This window comes from Chiloscyllium plagiosum, chromosome 27, assembly GCF_004010195.1.
Source record: "Chiloscyllium plagiosum isolate BGI_BamShark_2017 chromosome 27, ASM401019v2, whole genome shotgun sequence".
In the NCBI taxonomy this organism is placed as follows: domain Eukaryota; kingdom Metazoa; phylum Chordata; class Chondrichthyes; order Orectolobiformes; family Hemiscylliidae; genus Chiloscyllium; species Chiloscyllium plagiosum.
This window is the reverse complement of record NC_057736.1, coordinates 6,624,203-6,644,142: the sequence shown is the minus strand read 5'-3', so window position 1 is coordinate 6,644,142 and position 19,940 is coordinate 6,624,203. Positions and strand designations below refer to the sequence as shown.

Below are 19,940 nucleotides of genomic sequence, written 5' to 3'. Positions count from 1 at the left end.
TTTCCCAGGGCAGAAATGGCTAACACGAGGGGTCATAGTTTTAAGCTTTTTGGAGGAAAGTATAGAGGGGATGTCAGAGGCGGGTTCTTTACACAGAGTTGTGAGAGCATGGAATGCGTTGCCAGCAGCAGTTGTGGAGGCAGGGTCATTGGGGACATTTAAGAGACTCCTGGACATGCATATGGTCACAGACATTTGAGGGTGCATACATGAGGATCAGTGGTCGGCACAACATCGTGGGCTGAAGGGCCTGTTCTGTGCTGTACTGTTCTATGTTCTAAATATGTATTGATCTGGAGACTTGCAATCAATGATTTGTATACAAAGTGTTAAAGACAGTCTAGTCAAAGTGCTGACAGTCATCTTTCTTAATTGTTCATGGAACTTGGGCATCGCTGGCTAAGACAGCATTTATTGCCCATCTTTAATTGCCAAGAGGGCTTTTAAGAGTCACATGTAGGGAAAATCATGTAAGGATGGCAGCTTTTCTTCCTTAAAGATATTAGATGGGCTTTTATGACAATTGATGTTACATGATCACCATTAAGGTAAAGAGTTAAAAATCACATAACTCCACATTATAGTCCAACAGGTTTAATTGGAAGCACACTAGCTTTCGGAGCGACGTTCCTTCATCAGGTGATTGTGGAGGGCTCGATCGTAACACAGAATTTATAGCAAAAATTTGCAGTGTGATGTAACTGAAATTATACATTGAAGAATTGAATCATGGCCATTAAGGTAGCGTTTCATTCTAGATTTCACTGAATTCAAATTTTAACCACCTACCAAGGTGGAATTCGAACTCATATCTCCCAGAACATTAGCTCAGGTTTCTGGATTACTCATCCAGTAACATCATCACAACTCCGCTGCCTGCCACAATTTAATCTTGCAACATTAAATGTTGAAATATGAATATCACCTCCAATCAATAAATGACTTCACAAGAGTTGCCATGTACACAATAAAGCTTCTTCTAATAAGCAAATCAGACACGGTTTAAGACATAAAAACCGCTCTTAGTCTTTGAGCCATTTACTAATCAAAAAAGTTTCATAGTAAGCCATGCGTTGCTGACAAAGGGAAAAAACAAAACCACAAAGTTCCTTAAATGTAACATTATGATAATGTATTAAGGAGGATGTCATACTTGAAATTGCATTAAATATTTTTTAAAATGCCTGGTTGGGTCCAACTTAATTTTCCTACTGTAAAATGGCCAATTTTATCCCTTTGTATACATATGGAGTCATGAGGATATTATTTCTCAGAAGGTCAGAGATTAAATGGGGTATGCAAGTCATGAAATACAAACATAAATCACATGAAGTAAAAAAGGGTTTATTATGGCAACACCAAAAATGCAAACATAAAAACTAAGTTCATTTTGGAGGAAAATAATACAAAAGCAGGGACAATGTTCAATTATGTAGAGCCTGAAGTGTTCATAGTTTTAACTTCTGGACTAGAAAAGGACATTGAAGCATTTGCAAAAAGTGCAGGAAAGATTGACAAGGATGTTGTCATAATTGAGATGCCACCATCAGAAAGGAGCTTGTGGGAAGGGGCATTTTCTCTGGAAAAAAACAAGCTAAGACGATAGCTGATACGGGCTTAAAACTTATGCAGTGGCTCAACAGAAATGATGCTGAGAAACTGCTCCCATACACAAGTACAGAAACAAGTGCCACAAATACAACATTGCAATTTTGTAACACTGGTGTTAGCGTGCCACACAGACTGTTTGAAGCAAAAGGAAATATAACACATATTAGCAGAAACAGAAAGCTGGCAGGAATTTAAAAAAAGGATGGTAAATCTATTGGGCTGAATTGCCCATTTGTGTGCAAATGACAGCTACTAGGAATGAAGACAAAACAGGTGACATTTTTAATGCATACATTTAAAAAGTGTTAGGTATCAATTAAAATGTGTTGTATTTAGCACTACCCGAATACAAATACTGTAATCAAGCTGCAACAGCAGACCAAGAGACAGAAACAGGAGCAGTCCATTCAACCCCTCAAGCCTGCTCCACCATTCAATAAGATCACACGGTTCCAACATTCTTCAAGCCCCGTCCTTATAGCCCTTGCTCCCTTGACTAATGAATAATCTCAGTCTTAAATATAAACTAGGACTATGGCCACACAGCTGTGTGGCAAGAAGCTCCAAAGACACTCAACCCTCAGAAGAAATTCCTTTTTATCTCAGTCCTAAATTGGCAGCCCCTTATTCAGAGACTATGTCTTCCAGTCCCAAGCTCTCTCACAACAGGAAACGCCCTCTCGGTATTTACCCTGGCAGACCCCTTAAGAATCCTATATGATTCAATGAGATCACCTCTCGTTCTTCTAAACTCCAGGAAGTCAAGTCCCAACCCGTTTAGCTTTTGCTCTTAAGACATTTCTTCCACACCAGGATCATCCTTGTGAACCTTTTCTGAACTGCTTCCAATGAAATGATATCATTCCTTAAATAAGGAGGACCAAAATCTCAGTACTCCAGACATGGTCTGATTTTTAGATGGCTTATGCTCTATTTGAGTCATTGACCAAGATTTATTGCCATTCTCCACGTGTTGAAGAAAATGGTAATAAAGTTGCCTGCTTTGAACAGTAGTCCTCTGGGTGTAGGGTCATCCACAGTGCTGTTCGGGAGGGAGTTCCAGGATTTGATGTGGTGACAGCGAAAGAACAGCAATATAGTTCCAAAGCAGGGTGACATGACTTAAGAGGGGATCTTGAAGGTGATGTTATAATTCATGAGGCTGGTCAACTAGCACTCATCTGGCCTAAATCTCATTTATCCAGCACTTGGCCTGTTCCACATAGCTGGAATGCATAAATGGATCAGATTGGACTTGAAAAGCAGCCTTCTGGCCCAGAAGTAGTGACACTTCCACTGTACCACAAGATCCCCTTGTACCTTTGTACGGTAGGGTGTCGCAATGATTTATCTAAATCTTTCTAATTAGGTTTCTGTTTCCTTTCAGGTAGTGAGCTCAGATAGCCACTACATTCTGGGTGAATTTTCTTTTCCTAAAATCCTCTCAACGTCCTAACCCTTACCTTCTGCTTACTTACCCTGCCATTAGTGGGGAAAGATTCTTCTTATGCTCCTCATAACTTTGTACACCTCAAACAGGTCTTCCCTCAGCTCCCTGTGCTCCAAGGAAAACAAACCCAGTCTATCTAGCTTCTCTATATTGCTGAAGTACTCCAGGCAAAGCAAAGTCCTGGAAAATCTTTGCACTCTCTATAATGCAATAAGATCTAATGAAATGTTGACCAAAACTGCACTGTACTCAAGCCAACTAACATTTTATACACCTCTAATATAACCTTCCTGCTCTTGCATTCAATATCTTTACTAATAAAGGTATCCCATATGCACCCTTAACTACTTATCCACCTGCACAACTGCCTTTCAGAATCTATGGACATGCATACCAAGCTCTCTATGATCCTCTTAACTTCCAAGAATCCTAACATTCATTGTGTTGCTCTCCCAAAATGCTTTCCTTCATATTGTTCAGACTTAAATTCTGTTTGCCACTGTTCAGCTATCTGACTGGCACATGTAATTTGTAAATAGTCCAAGGCTTTCATTCTTACTGCACAACCAATTATTGTGCCACCTGCAAACTTAATAAATCATACCTCCTACATCCATCTCTAAACCATTAATGTATACCACAAACAGCAAGGGACTCAGCACCAAACTTGACACTGATGATGTTCCTTTCCATAACTTTGCTGGAAAGAGAGAGCAGACTGATAATGGCAGTAATTGTGCAGGTTGGATTTGTTCTGGTTTTGTGGACAGGATATATATGGGTAATTTGCACATTGCCAGATAGCATCAAATATAATTGTTGCTTTCGAACAGCTTAGCTAGAGGCATGGCTAGCTCTGAAGCACAAGTTTGCAATACTATTGCTAGAATGTGTACAGGCCTAACAGTCTTTGCAGCATCCAGTGTCTTCAAGCATATACTGACCACACCTGAAATGAATCAAATTGGTCCAAGACTGGTATCTTTGATGCTTAGGAACTCAGAAGGCAGCAGAGACAGGTAACCAACTTGGCACTGCTGGCACAGGATAGATGGAATGTGCTGGGCTCCCCCACCATTGAATGGGTGAATCTTGGTGAAACCTCCAACCCCTATTCATTTTAAATGGTCTATCGCCATAATGACTACGTGTGGGAGTAATGCAGTGGTTGAGGGTTTACTTAACACTGTTTACTGCATGCTGCATCCGCTGTTTAGTGCACAAACAATTCTTTTCTAAGTATGCCTGATTCTGCTCCTAGCACTCCTTTATGCATTCTTCATTGAACAGGCTCTGTGATAACTGTAGAACAGGGAGATATAATCAGGCTATGTAGTTAGACTGCAGTTGAAATCAGTGCTGGTGTTGCTGATGATCCACTGTGCTTCACTGGTGTCTAATTTTACTAAATCTGCTCCATGTCTCTATCATTTAGTAGATGCGTAGCCTGACATGACACAATGGAGACCTCTTCCTCCGCTACATTGATGACAGCATTGGCGCCACCTCGTGCTCCCGCGAGGAGGTTGAGCAATTCATCAACTTCACCAACACATTCCACCCTGACCTTAAATTTACCTGGACCATCTGACACCTCCCTCCCCTTCCTGGACCTCTCCACCTCCATTAATGACGACCGACTTGACACTGACATTTTTTATCATTTCCTGTGGTGACATCATTTCCCACAGTGATGTAATTTCCTGTTCTTTTTCTCAGAGGGTGGTAGATGGGGTATAACGTGATGTGTTTGTTGATAGAGTTCCGGTTGGAATGCCATGCTTCTAGGAATTCTTGTGCGTGTCTCTGTTTGGCTTATCCTAGAATGAATGTGTTGTCCCAGTCAAAGTGGTGTCCTTCCTCATCTGTATGTGAGGATACTAGTGAGAGAGGGTCATGTCGTTTTGTGGCTAGTTCATGAACATCAACAGTGGATTTATCAACAGTGCTTCGCCTGGAGGTCCACTGAAGGTGTTACCTAGTAGGGTGATGAAACGTCTAGAAATGAACCTTCCAGCTCAGTGAGCAAACCTACATTCAGAATATAATGTTACCATAAAAAAATCTGAATGAAAATTACATCAACTTAATTTCAAAACCTCACAGCAGCTGTCATCATCAGTGTGTCTCCCTCTGGCTGAAGATTTCTCTGGGTTGTCATCAATGTTTTGCTGTGAAGATGTTTCAAATGAAAAAGCTACCTTTTGATAGAGAGTATTTTGAATGGCAGTCTCTCTCTAGATGGCAGTCTCTCTCTAGATGGCAGTCTCTCTCTAGATGGCAGTCTCTCTCTAGATGGCAGTCTCTCTCTAGATGGCAGTCTCTCTCTAGATGGCAGTCTCTCTCTAGATGGCAGTCTCTCTCTAGATGGCAGTCTCTCTCTAGATGGCAGTCTCTCTCTAGATGGCAGTCTCTCTCTAGATGGCAGTCTCTCTCTAGATGGCAGTCTCTCTCTAGATGGCAGTTTACTCTTTATTTTCTTTCTCTCCCCCTTTCTTCATCTTCTAACTCCATTTTCCTCAATTGTAATTTAAGTTTTTCTAACTCTACTGCACTTATCTGTTTCTCTGACACACCTAAGTGCGTGACTAACTCCCTTACAATTTCAGCTTTACTTCTGTCCTTAGTTAAACCAATTTCTAATTTCTTGGATAATTCTAAAATGGTGTTCTTTTTCTGTCTTTCTAAACTTACTTGGCAAATTTGGGAATCATCTTCAAACCCCAGAACCTCTTCAGCAAATGTAAGAGCCATCTCTCTCACTTTCAATTTAACCAACCACAAATAACCAAAATTAAACAAGTTGTCCCACCTACGTTTTATTTAAAGGTCTAGGACACATCAGTGAGTGTTTAAATCTCTTGGGATTTTTCAAACCCCAAATCTGTTCAAATCTGTCCAAATCTCAGACTGGATCCAAGTCCCCTTAATTTTAAAACTCTCATCTTTCAAATCCCCCTGTGACCTCATCCCTCCCAATGGCTGTTGTCATTTCCAGGCTAGAACTCTGTTTAATTCTGCACTCTTTACCCAACCAATTTTAATCACTCTACCACTGTTGACGGTGTCATCAACTGGCCCGAAGATCTGGAACTGCCACTCCACCTTTCCACCTTCCCCACCTCAGCCCCCACTGCAACCCACATAAGTGACTCAGTTACCTCAGTTGGCTGGTTTGTGATGTATTGATTTCAACAGTGCTAATTCGATTCCATCACCAGCTACGGTTACTATGAAGAACACTCTTTCTCAACCTCTCCCCTTGCCTGAGGTGTGGTGACCCTCAGGTTAAATCGCAACCAGTCATCTGTCTCAAATGAGAGAATAGCCCTATAGTCCAGCAGGACTATGTTGACTTTACCTTTATCAGGTTGCTAGCCAGTCTTCTGTTTTCCAGATGGAATGAACCCTGGCCAGTTTAGCCCTTTACATTCTGAATGTGCTTGTGACATTCTTAGCACATTTACCAAAGCATCTGGATCCATTATTTATCATGGAAGCCAGAACCATGCACAATACTCCAGAGTCTGTACTAACTTTGAAACAGTTTTCACTTAACCTTCCCACTTTTCAATTCTATAAGTATGTAAATTAGCTCACCAAGCTTGAAGGTTTGTTTTCCGATGTTTCGTCACCATGTCGAGGTAACATCATCAGTGAGTCTCCAGTGAAGTGCTGGTGGTATGTCCCACCTCTCTCTATTTATAGGTCTTGGTTTCTTAAGGTGGGTGATGTTATTTCCAGTCCTTTTTTTCCAAGGCAACGTAGATAGGGTCAAAATCAATGTGTTTATTGATGGATTTGGAGATGCTGGTGTTGGACTGGGGTGTACAAAGTTAAAAATCACACAACACCAGGTTATAGTCCAACAGGTTTAATTGGAAGCACACTTGCTTTCGGAGCGACGCTCCTTCATCAGGTGATGTGGAGGACTCGATTGGAACACAGAGTTTATAGCAAAAATTTGCAGTGTGATGTAACTGAAGTTATACATTGAAGAATTGATTGTCTGTTAAGCCTTTCATCTGTTAGAATACAGTGATAGTTTCACTTCTTTCATGTGTAAATCACAAAACCCTTTTTTTTAAAGTTGCATTCTCGGGTCAGCTGTTAACAATGGTGATAGCTAGACAATGTCAACATAGATGAGTAAAAGAACCGTAGGAACAGCATTAAGCTGTGCAATCTCTCAAGGTGGCTCCAAAATTTACTAAAATCATTCCCAATCTGAATCTGAAACCCTTCAGACTAAGGGCTAGCAAAACCAAATCATTAACATTAACTGAGCTAGCATCTGCTGTTTTTGAGAGTGGTCCAGGTCTGTATGATCCTTGAAGAGATATTTCCCAATATCTGCCGAAAGACCAAACGAGTCACTTGTAACACTAGTGGATAATTGCAGTACTGAGGTGCACCATTTTACCCCTCTATGCCTTAATAAGTAAAGCTTGAGCTGTAAATGTGTTTGAAATATTACAACTGCTTAATATACAATGTACAACTTGCACCATCTCCTCTCAGCTTAAATTGAAGTGCCAATAACTGGAGTAAATCATCCATACTAATTGAATAAACTCAACAAAGAGGTAGAGATACATACTTGAATACAATGTTTAGCTTCACTGATCAACAAATGAATGAATAGAAAAATACTGCTCTCAAACATTTATGACATGAACAAACCGCCTGTCACTTTTGTATCAGCAAAACTCTAGTCTTTTTGTTACACCTCACTAGGAAAGCCTGGCTGGAAATCAAGCCTCACTACTCCTGGGGTTGTTATAAAAGTTAAATATTTTAGAAGAATACTCAAAGTTTCCCAATTTAGCTGTCTTTTAGACCCTGACTAATAAAGAATGGACCAGGTTTCTGCACTTAAGAATTGCTATTTATTAATTGCTATTTATAGTAAATAGATTCCTGCTACAGTTTAACAATGTTGAACCACTAACATATACCTACTCGTTAAAATTCTAATATGTTTATAAAACTCCCTCATATACAAATGCAGACAGATTTTTTTAAAAACCCAGGTGTTTAGGGCAGAAGGAAAGACAAGGTAGATAGTTCAATGGATCTGTTCTATAGGATTCGCTAGGATAATCCTTTCGGCTTGTCAAAACCTAGAACTTAAATCGGTCTCTCAGTCTCCTCTGCTCTAACCGAAACTGTCCCATTTCCCAACATGCCCACCAACTCTTTAGTCGGACTTGTACGTCCTGATATCAGGCAACAGGCTAGTAAATCTGTTCTCTAACTGCTTCATCGCTTCGATATCTTCGGGCATGCAGCCGAAAATGCCCAAGTGCCCTTAGCCAAGTTTGTATTTCATTCATTCTGCTTTCATGGACTGGATGTAAATTTGGAGAAAGATATATTTTGGACATGTATAATTAACCAGCCAGCAAAAATTGTCATGGCAATTACTCATGGTGCAAAGAACACAGCTTCCCTCAAAATCCTGATCTATAAAGGCATTCTTCTGATCCGGCTATCATCGTATACAGGATAGACCACAGCCACAATCTACGTGGAGAATATTTCACACTTTTTTATCTTGACTGCTAATGTGTACTTAAATCTCTCACAACAATGTAATTGCTACTGCTTGTAACCATGTGTTGGATTCTTTTCGTTAGCCACATCCTCTACAATCAATTGTACACGCCAAGTTTTTTTTTAAAGTTTGAAGGCCATGGCCTTTATTTTGTTGAGTGGGGAATGGGAAAGCTGGTGCATGGTGTCACAAAGCTGGTCACTTTTTTTCTAAAAGCTGTTTCTTTTCTGAAAGATACTGTGTCCTTGGTCTTTTTTTCCAGAGGGGTAATAAAACTCTCCCGGTTCAGATTAGACTGGTTTGGTACAGAGATTAAAGGGTATTGAGAGACCTTTTTGTTTATATGTAAACAGATGAGACTTCAGGCCAAAGTGGTCATGTTTTAAAAGTGACCTGTATGATGAAAAAAGGAGTGGTCAATTCTCGAGCTGAGCAGTTCAGTCCAAAATCTGTTAGAAGTTCAGCAGTGAACAGGCTCTCTCTGCCCTTCTAAATTCAACCTGTAAGCACCTGTTCCTTTTTTTCTTTTACTGTGTTTTAAGGGGGTTTGCTTATTGGGACTGATGTGTATATTCAGAACAGTATAATTAAGTCTAGTTTGGATAGACTGAGTTCTGTAGGGGGTTCTTTATTCTGTTCTTTGTATTTCATTGTGTTATTTTGTGAATAATTTTTTGTCTGTTTTAAAACCGGGTAGTCAACTTGTTAACTCATTCTGGGTAATTCTTACTGTAGCCGAAAATGTGTCGCTGGAAAAGCGCAGCAGGTCAGGCAGCATTCAAGGAGCAGGAGAATCGACGTTTCGGGCATGAGCCCTTCTTCAGGAGCCCTTCTTACTGTACACTTACCAAACCAAATTGCAAGGTTACAGTTTGGGCTGCTTGCTTAAGAATGTTTTGAGTGGTCTGGCCTAGTCCATAACAAAGGACATGACCTGATTTAACATCTGCATACTTCAGAAGAAATGTTACTATTTGCCACAGAGGTGCTGTCGTGGATAATGTGTGGAAAATCATATAATATTAATCCATTGCTCTTATAAGCAGCTCCGGTGCATGGATCAAGCTTTTGGACAGAATGAAGTATTGTCATCCGCAATATTTTGTTTCTGGTACGAATGGATAGAAATCGCTGATATTGGCTCAACATGAAAAGAGGTCAATCATAATTGAGCAAATGTTCCAATAAACCTACTGTAACACTTAACAGCTTTAAATAACTTTGATCAAAAATATCATACAAAAGGGGCACGCTGTAAATTCACCGCATACCTGAAGTCCTTAACATCAGCATCTATGCCATTTTGTACCACCAGACCGTTTGTTTTATCAATCCCATCATCCTCCACTTCCTTCAGATCTCCCATCTTATCTCCGTCGAATGAAGATTTTCCTTTCTTGTCTCCCTTTTCATTATGAGTCTCAGCATCTCCTGAACCCTGTACAGATTGATAAAGAGGAGGGTGTGGGAAGAGATAAGGGAAAGAACCTTTATTAAAGATAGAGCTGTATTGGTACATTCACAGGTTTAAAAAAGCTGAGAACATAGCCGAGAAACTGCACAGTATATGTAATATCATTTCTTTTCACCAAAGTCTCCAAGGTCCCAAAGTAAATTGCAGCAATTAGCCTCTAAACAGCATAATATTAAACAGAGGAAGAACCAAGGATCTGCACCGGTAAAACCAAGCTAGGAGTACCAAGAATGCCTGAGGTAATAAATCACAGCTTTCAATACTGCCACCAATGGAAAAGATGGCCAAAAACAAAATGGGCATATCAGTGACTAAGTGGAAAGGCCTACTCATTGTATATTAAATTGACATATTACAGAAAAATCAACTTTGATAAGTTCAGAAAGACTGCCCGTTCAGTAAACCATAAAGATCATGAAGGTTTTAGATGGTCCACGTTTGAGATGTAGAGTGACAATGTAGACCAGGAAATGACTCATGGTTTCTGTTCCAATCCATTACGCACACTGCAAAAATATCCAAGAATGTGGTGGATATCATTCAAGGGCAAAGCAGCACATAAGTTAAGTAGCTGAACAGGACTTGTTATTAACATTCATATATGAACATGGCCACTCGACTGAGCTACCACAGAATGTCCATCATACTGGAGAGGTTGAAATAGTACCAGGATTAGATGCAGGGTCAGAACTGCTTTTACTTGAACTACTGGCATAACTGACACTATGCAATATAACCTCAGAAGAGCACTTTCAAATTTGGGTTGTACTTAGTGAGCAATTTAAACTACACACGAGAGAGAAGCATAAGTGATAGTGCTGAGACTCATGTGAGATGACAAAATAACAGAATGGCACAAAAACCACAATGTACATCATTAAAGTTGCTAGTTAAACTGTGTGGTTTCTCTTCTCTCCATGGCTGCAGTACTAGTACTATTGCAAAGTAAAACACATCCAATACTTACAAATGGTCCTTTTCGGAGGCAAGACTCCAGTTTTTCCCCAGGAGAAGAGCTCAGTACATATTCCACCATGCTGACACCCAGTCCTCCACTTTCAGACCGGGGAGACAAGACAGAGTTGACCTCGTTACTGCCATGAAAACCTTGACCAGGACGTCTCTGCACCATGATTGGCTGTGACACGGAGTGATCTGAGGGAGGGGTCAATTAAATAGGCATTAGTTTTCTGTTACTAAAATAATATATTGTATACTAGATAAGCTGATAGAACTAAGGACATTTGGAGCTCCATTTAGCACAATTACAATTTATTACAAGACAGGGACACATTTGATAAAATTGCGCAAATACATCAAAATGTAATAGTATATCCTTAAATAGTAAATTGTAATAGCAAATCGTAGTAGCTCTAGACAAGTATGCTGTCTGGTGCTACACTCCTGAGGAATATGCCATAAATAGTTTCAACTAGACAGTTTTTCATAAAGCTCCAAAAATGACAAAAAGTGCAGATCAAAACGGATTCTAAAACAACATTTTTAAAATCAAGTCCTAACTTATAAACAATCCTTTCCAAATTCCAGCATTTCAGAGTTCTTAACAGTAAATATATATTGTACACTTTGCCAGCTGCTTGCACACACAAGGAGATATGCTTGTGCTATTTTCAGGCAAGTCTCACATACTTAGACTCTCCTGAAAATAGCACAGCCAGAACGAATACTCTAGATATGACAAGCCACCCTAAAGCTGAGTCTCCCAGCAAATGTATGTCACAAAATCAAAATCAGAGCAGTGCCTTGAGCAACTGCTGCCAATATAAAATCTGATATTTCCATTCAATGGAAATATTAACGCTTATGTTAGCTCTTTCCTACCTCAATATGAATGAAATCATGGGTCAACACCATATTTTTTTCTGTCTTTCTATTTTGAGGAAGAAAATCATTTTCATAGAATCCCTACAGTGTGGGAAAAGGAAATTTGGCCCAATAAGTCTACACTGAGCCTCCGAAGAGTAACTCACCCAGACCCATTTCCCTACCCTATTACGCTACATTTCCCCTGCCTGATGCACCTAACTTACATGTCCCTGAACACCAGAGGCAATTTAGCATGGCCAATCCACCCTAACCTGCACATCTTTGGACTGTGGGAGGAAACCAGGGCACCCAGTGGAAACCCATGCAGACACGGGGAGAATGTGCAAACTCCACACAGACAGCTTTTCATTCTGCACTCATCAGGACAATTTGCAAGAATACCAATAGAGGGAAAACATTATTTACATTGAAAGAAAGATTTTGATTGGATGCAAGTTGATTCAGGTTGGTCGAGTCAATTCCATACAGAATGTACCACTGGTAATGAATAGTTAACTGCTAGGTTTTGTCTAAATTTTAAATAAGACAGATTGATTGGTCAAAGCAACATGAGGAGCAATGAGCCAGAGTGTGTATATTTGTTCTTTAACTGCACAGAACAGGCAGTGTATATTAATTTTTATAGTTTCCAGTACATGCAGATGCACCACTCTGTGACAATCTGCAACAATCCTAATGAAAATCTTAAACTGGCTGTTAGCATAGTTCTTCATGCACTCTATTGTTCAGCAATGCTGCCCGATCACAGAATCGCATCTAATATCGATGCATTACTACAGTGTCAGTCTTTATTTGACATTGCTAGCCTATTTAACAAAGATGCCACATATATCTGCACTATAACTGATTGCATATCCATTTATATGCATTACTGTGAATCAGAATTCATTAACTCGGTAACTTGTATAGTTGAGCTCAGTTTTAAAAGCACCAGATCGGCCCAAATAGATAGCATTCCCAGTTTCCTCCTGGACCCAGCTCTCACAAACATCTTTGTTGGCTTTCATGAGAAACTGGTCATCAATTGTATGATACCCAAACTGCCACCCCATGTATGCTTCCGATATATACATGTAAAGTTTGCAAGATTGAATTATTTGAATTTGCAGCTGCATGCTAGAATTTTCTTACGTCTTAAATGGTTCTATCCGAAGCACAAATTCACCTTTTGAAATGTAGTCGTCAAATAAGCTCACTTTCTTTGGTGCCCTAATTGAGAAATTGGCCAGGGGGTGTTCTCTACCACACACCTGTTTTCACTGATCAATTTATATCTTGGGATCTCTAGCATCACACACACAAAATTGACAACCTCAGAAATTGGACTCGAGTCATATGTTCACCATGCAAGCCTGATACTGAAATAGGGTGCAATACAGCCACCCTCTGGGATAACGATTATCCAGATCTGATTATTTTTCAAAGCACATTGTGCAAGCTTATGAATGGGCCTAAAGCTGTCAAATTTGTCCCTAATAAGTGCACAGTCTACCAGAGTTTAGGGGTAATATATCTCAAATGTTTAAGCAATGGATGGAAGTTAGATACTCTACACTGCAACAAAGCAGTAGTAACATGAATGTTGCTCAACATCAACAGGATGCTACCAATATGTCAAAAGGCCATACTACCTTTCAAACAAATCTCTTTTGTTTTATTCACTCCTGGGACATGGACATTGCTGGCTGCCAGCAATTTTATTGCTTGCCCCTAGTGATAGTCATACAGCATGAAAACAGACCCTTCAGTCCAACTCATCAGCGCCAACCAGACATCCCAATCTGACCTTGTCTCATTTGCCAGCATTTGGCCCATATCACTCTAAACCCTTCCTATTCATATACCCATTCAGATGCCTTTTAAAATATTGTAATCATACCAGCCTCCACTACTTCCTCTGGCAGCTTGTCCCATACATGCACCACTCTCTGTGTTAAAAAATTATGCCTCAGATTCTTTTTAAAATCTTTCCTTTCTCACCTTAAACCTATCCTTCTAGCTTTGGACTTCCCTACCTTTGGCCTGTCAACATATCTATGACCCTCATGATTTTATAAACTTCTGTAAGTTCATCCATCAGTCTCCAACACTTCAAGGAAAAATGCCCCTCCTATTCACCCTCTCCTTCTAACGCATATCCTATAGTTCTGGCAACACCCTTGTAAATAGTTTTTGCACCCTCTCAGGGTTAGTGTTTTTCCTATAGAAGGGCAACCAGAATTGTATGCAGTATGCCAAAAGTGGCCTTTACCAATGTCCTGTACAACCAAAACATGACATCCCAATTTTGATACTCAATGCACTGACCAACAAACGCAAGCGTGTCAAATGCCTTCTTCACCACTGTCTGCCCGTGACTTCACTTTCAATGAACTACTGACCTGCACTCATGGGTGTCTTTACTGGGCAACACTAGCAAAGGCTTTAGCATTAAGGATAGAAGTCCTGTTCTTGTTTACCTTATCAAACCGCCACATCTCACATCTAAATTATACTCCATCTGCCACTCCTTCGCCCACTGGCCCATCTGATCAAGATCCCACCATACTCTGAGATAACCTTCTTCACTGTCCACTACATCACCAATTTCAGTGTCACCAGCAAACCTACTAACCATTCCTCCTATATTCACATCAAGATTATTTAAATAAATGATGAAAGGTACTCTTGAGAAAGTGGAGGTGAACAGCCTTCTTGAACTGCTGCAGTCCACATGCTGTGGGTAGACCCTTAATGCCCTTCGGGTGGGAGTTCCAGGATTTTGACACGTGATATTAAAGAGTTGATCTGCTCAGCTGACCTACAGGAAACTGGATGTCCCGAGGCAGGGTGGGATGCCTCTGTTCTATAGGTAGAATGTATGTGAATTTATAATGTGTTCCCTTGCCAGAGTCATCTGCATCATCATCAAAGTCAGTTGGAACATTAAGTGAAATTCTGACTGCACCCTACAGCTCCTATATATCTGCTGCCATTGTCCTTCTGGATGGAAACTGTCGTAGATTTAGGAGATGCTGTCCAATGATCTGTGGTGAATTTCTATAATGCATCTACAGATCGTTGGACAGCATCTCCTAAATCTACAACAGTTTCCATCCAGAAAGACAATGGCAACAGATATATTGCCATCTACAGTATTTTACAATACTGCTGCTACTGAGCGTCATTGGTGGAGTGAGTGGATGCTTGTTAATGTGGTGCCAACCAAGGGCTATTTTCTCCTGGATGATGTCAAACTTCTTGAGTGTTGTTGGAGCCATACTCATCCAGGCAAGTGGGAAGTTTTCATCACTCCTGATCAGTGCCTTGTAGGTGGTGGACAGGTTTTTGAGGAGTCAGGTGGTTAACAGGTTTTTGAGGAGTCAGGTGGTTAGTTGCGCGCTGCAGTATTCCTTGCCCCTGACCAGTTTTTGGAGTTAGTGTGTTCATGTGGTGAGTCTAACAATTTCTGGATGATGGTAACCCCAAGGATGTTGATAGTGGGGATTTCAGTGATGTCAAGGGCCAGTGGTTAGATTCTGTCTTATTGGAGGTGATCATAGCCTGGTATTTGTGTGGCACGCTCAACTCCAGATATTGTCCAGATCTTGTTGCATTTGAACATGAACTGCTCACGTATCTGAGGAGTCACAAATGGTGCTGAAAATAAGGTGATCATCGATGAACATTCCTATTTTTGACCGATGATGGAAGGAAGGTCATTGACGAAGGTGGTGAAAATAGTTGGGGGTAGAACAGTATCCTGAGGAAGCCCTGCAGAGATACCGAGGACCTGAGATAATTGATCTCCAATAACTGAAACCATCTTCCCATGTGCCGGTTATGACTCCAATCAGCAGAGAGTTTGCCTCCCGATACCCAGTGATTCCAGATGTGCTGGGGCTTCCTGGTGCCACACTCAGTCGAATGCGGCCTTGATGTGAAGAGTAGTCATTCTCACCTGACTTCTGGAATTCAGTTCTTTTGACCTTGTTTTAACCAAGGCTGTAATGAGATAAGGAAAGGAGAGATTCTGGCAGAACCCAAATTGGGCATCACTGGAGGTTACTGTTGATGCCACCTTCCATCACTTTCTGAAGGTTGAGAGGAGACTGATGGGGCGGTAATTGGACAAGTATAATTTGTTCTTTTTGTGTACAGGACAGACCTGGACATTTTTCACATTGTCAGGTAGATGCCAGCATTGTAACTGTCCCGGAAGAGCTTGGCCAGGATAGTGGCAAGTTCAGGAACACAAGTCTTCATACTATTGTTGGAATGTCATCAGAGCCCACAGCCTTTGCATTATCCAGTGCTTCCAATTATTTCTTGATATCATGTAGAGTGAATCAAATTGGCTGAAAACTAGTATATGAAATGCAGAGGACCACTGGAGGAGGCAGAGAAGGAACATCCATTTGGCACTTCTGGCTGAAGATTACTATGAGAGCTTCAGCCTCATCCTTCGCACTGATGTGTTGGGTTCTACCATCATAGAAAATGGGGGATTTGCAGAACCTCATCCTCCAATGAACTGTTAAATCACCCACAAACATTCACGACTGGGTTTGGCAGGACTGCAGAGCATAGATCCAATCCAATAGTTACGGAATCGCTTAGCTCTGCCCGTCACTTGCTGCTTACACTGTTTGGCACACAAGTAGTCCTGTTTGGTAGCTTCACCAGGCTGACACCTCAGTGTCAAGTATGCCTGATGCGGCCCCTGGCAAGTCCTCCTTCACTCCCGAGCGAACCAGAGTTGATCCCCTGGCTTGATAGTAATAGCTGAATGGAGGGTATATGGCCCATGAGGTTACAGATTGTAGTGTATAATTTTGCTGCTGTTGACGGCCCACAACTCCATGTGGTTATCCAGTAGAGTTGTTACGCAGTTCCCAATGAGTAACATGTCATATGAATTCCAGTATCACCTCAATGCTAGGTACATAGGCTGTACTGCTAAGAGCAATGGGAGGATTTACTGATAGTCAAGCCCCACTACTCCATTAGCCATAGCAAAAGTGTAAAATGTGTTATTTTGTCACCAAACTTGTCAATTTGGTACTTTCCATTACTGCTATCTAGAACACTAAGTGTTTTTCAAATGAACTCAAAAATAATTCATTAAAACCAACTTAATCTTTAAATAAGTGATTAAAAACTGGCTAATAATCTGTTTAGAATATGTCCTTTATCCCAATCACACATTAATACACAAAAACACTGCACAGCTCTGCAGAGATGATTATGGGCATTTTTTAAAAAAAAGGCAAATAGGAAAACAACCCAGTGGGACTGCGGCATCAAATTTAAATGATTTAAAAAAAGGAAGACTTCTCACAATGCTTCGACATCTCATCATTGAGAACAAATGCTAACAGTTGTAAATTCAATAAAGTTTTCAAATCCGATTTCTGTTCGGATGAGTGAGTTAGAAATTCTGATTTTGATTTCTTACAAGATTTCAGCAGAGACTTTTTTGCTTTTTCCTATTTTAAGAGTTCAAGACTGGTCTTTCCAGTCATGACAGTGACATAACAATGTTTACGAGAAAATTCATAGTCTCTGTTATTCGAAAGAGTACATTCCAAAGACTAACAATGGGTGACGGCATTAACTGTTTTTTTTTCCAGATGCTGCGAGACTCGCTGAGTTTCTCCAGTAATTTCTGTTTCAAGCAGGAATGTGAGTGTACCTATCTTCAACAATAAAGCAGTACTTTTTTAGTATTATACTGAAGTATTATGATAAAAGTACACATGCTATTTCCAGATTGGAGTGAACATACCCACAATTGACTCAGGCCAGAATGCTTCCACTAAGCGAAACTGATTGTCATTTGTTTCTCAGAGTGGCATTGTTGCAAAATTCCTTTTGATTCTGAAAGGGTCTAGCAGATTGGAATAAAGTTTATATAACACCATTATTCAAGAGAGGGAAAAATAAAGCTGAAAATCATAGAAGAGTGTGTCAAAATCTGTCACAGGGAAATTCTTTCAATCCATTAAAATCCTGCTTATAGCACGATACAGGTCACTTGAAAATCATAATGCGCTCAGACAGATTCAACTCGATTTTGCAAAAGGGTAACTGTTTAATGAATTTTGAGATATAAAAAGCAAGATTCATAAAAGGAGAATTTGAGGCTGCAGTATCCGTGATTTCCCAAGATTTGAGAGATATGACATCAAAGGTTACTACACAAAATAAGAGCTCAGTGCAAGTGTAAGAAATTAGTATAAAAGACTAAGTTAAAAATCACAACACCAGGTTATAATCCAACAGGTTTAGTTGGATGCACACTAGCTTTCGGAGCGTCGCTCCTTCACCAGGTGATAATCTAATCACCTAATGAAGGAGCAACACTCCGAAAGTTAGTGTGCTTCCAACTAAACCTGTTGAACTATAACCTGGTGTTGTGTGATTTTTAACTTTGTACACCCCAGTCCAACACCGGCATCTCCAAATCATGCATAAAGGACTAGATAGCTAACAGGAAGCAGAGTAGGGGATAACCAAGTAGTTTTCAGGTTGGCAAGCTGCAACTAGTAGATAGCCACATGGATCTCAACTGTTCAGTTTATAACGATTAACAAACACTGGGAGGAGGCCATTTGGCCCTGTGATCCTGCTCTGTCACTCTATAACCTCATGGCTGACCCGTTTTTGGGGACTGAATACCTGATTGTTAAATTTACTGATGAAAGTAAGTTGTCGAGACAAGGTGGAAAGTCTACAAAGGGATATAGATAGGAAGAACAGAAAAGACATTAACAGAGGTGTAAAACTCAGACACCAGGGGGATATGGGTACCCTGGTACATGAATCATAAGAGTTTCGTTTGCAGGTTCAGTTGGTGCTCATGAAGGCAAATGTAATATTTATGGTTAATGCAATGGGAATGGAATACAGTGGAGAAAAGTTTTATTGCAGCTGTACAGAATGTTAGTGAGATCACATCTACACCACCTGATTTGAAAAACAACAGAGAACAATACAGCACAGAACAGGCCCTTCAGCCCATGATGTTGTGCCGAACATTTGTCCTAGCTTAAGTACCCATCCATGTACCTATCCAATTGCCGCTTAAAGGTCGCCAATGATTCTGACTCTGCCACTCCGACAGGCAGCGCATTCCATGCCCCCACCACTCTCACGTAACTGCGTTAGAAACAGTACACACAAGATTCACTACTGAGACAAAAGGTTTATCATATGAAGAAAGGTTTAACAGATTTGCCAATTGCACACTGGAGTTTAGTGGAATGGCAGGTGGCCTCATTGAAACAGCTGAGATTTAAAGTATGTTTGACAGGACAGATGGTGAGAGGATACCCCTGAGCACAGTTTAAGAAAGAGAAGTCTCACTTTTGAGGTGAAAGATGATACCTTTTTTCCTCTCAGGTCATTATTCTGGAGAAATTCATTTGCCCAGAAAAATGGGATAGATTTTTGATAGTCAAGAGTTATGTGGGACAGACAAGAAAAAGTGAAGTCATAACCACAACCAGATCAGCAATGATCTTATTGAATAACAAAACAGGCTTGAAGAGCTGAATGGATTAATCTCATGTCTAACTCTTATGGTCTTATAAGTTCATATGAAATTTGAGGGGTTTGTTGAGTACAATACATTGGCCCTTTCCCCATCGTATAAATTCTTGGTCTAAATTTGTAAAGATATATGCACAACTGTGTGTGAACTAGAGAGATCTAGTAAGCCAGTACTTGAGAAAATTTACATTAGTTAATTAAAACTATCACTGTTTAAAGTCACTTTAAGAAAAGCAACAAAAAACTGAATGGGATTATCTTGCACAAACAAGTTTCAGCTCCACAGGAAATGGGTGTTTTCTCATTTATTCTGTATAATAAATCAGCCATTCAAATCATGTGACATTTCAGTATTTAATAGCAGTGGCTCAATCGAATTAGACTGCTCAGATTCTATTAAATTCAAAGATAAAACAGGCTACAAACTATCCCAAAGACAAACACCAAATAAATGTATTTTAACAAAA

The 19,940-nt window shown here is 40.2% G+C and overlaps 1 protein-coding gene across 1 annotated transcript in view; it reads right to left on the bottom strand.

Moving 5' to 3' along the window:
* LOC122563497 (pumilio homolog 1-like) overlaps positions 1-19,940 on the bottom strand; it is a 120,413-nt gene that overhangs the window by 53,344 nt on the left and 47,129 nt on the right. The window contains 2 exon segments of the mRNA XM_043717294.1: positions 9,890-10,056; positions 11,060-11,247. Of these exon segments, the coding sequence (XP_043573229.1) occupies positions 9,890-10,056; positions 11,060-11,247 (355 nt within the window).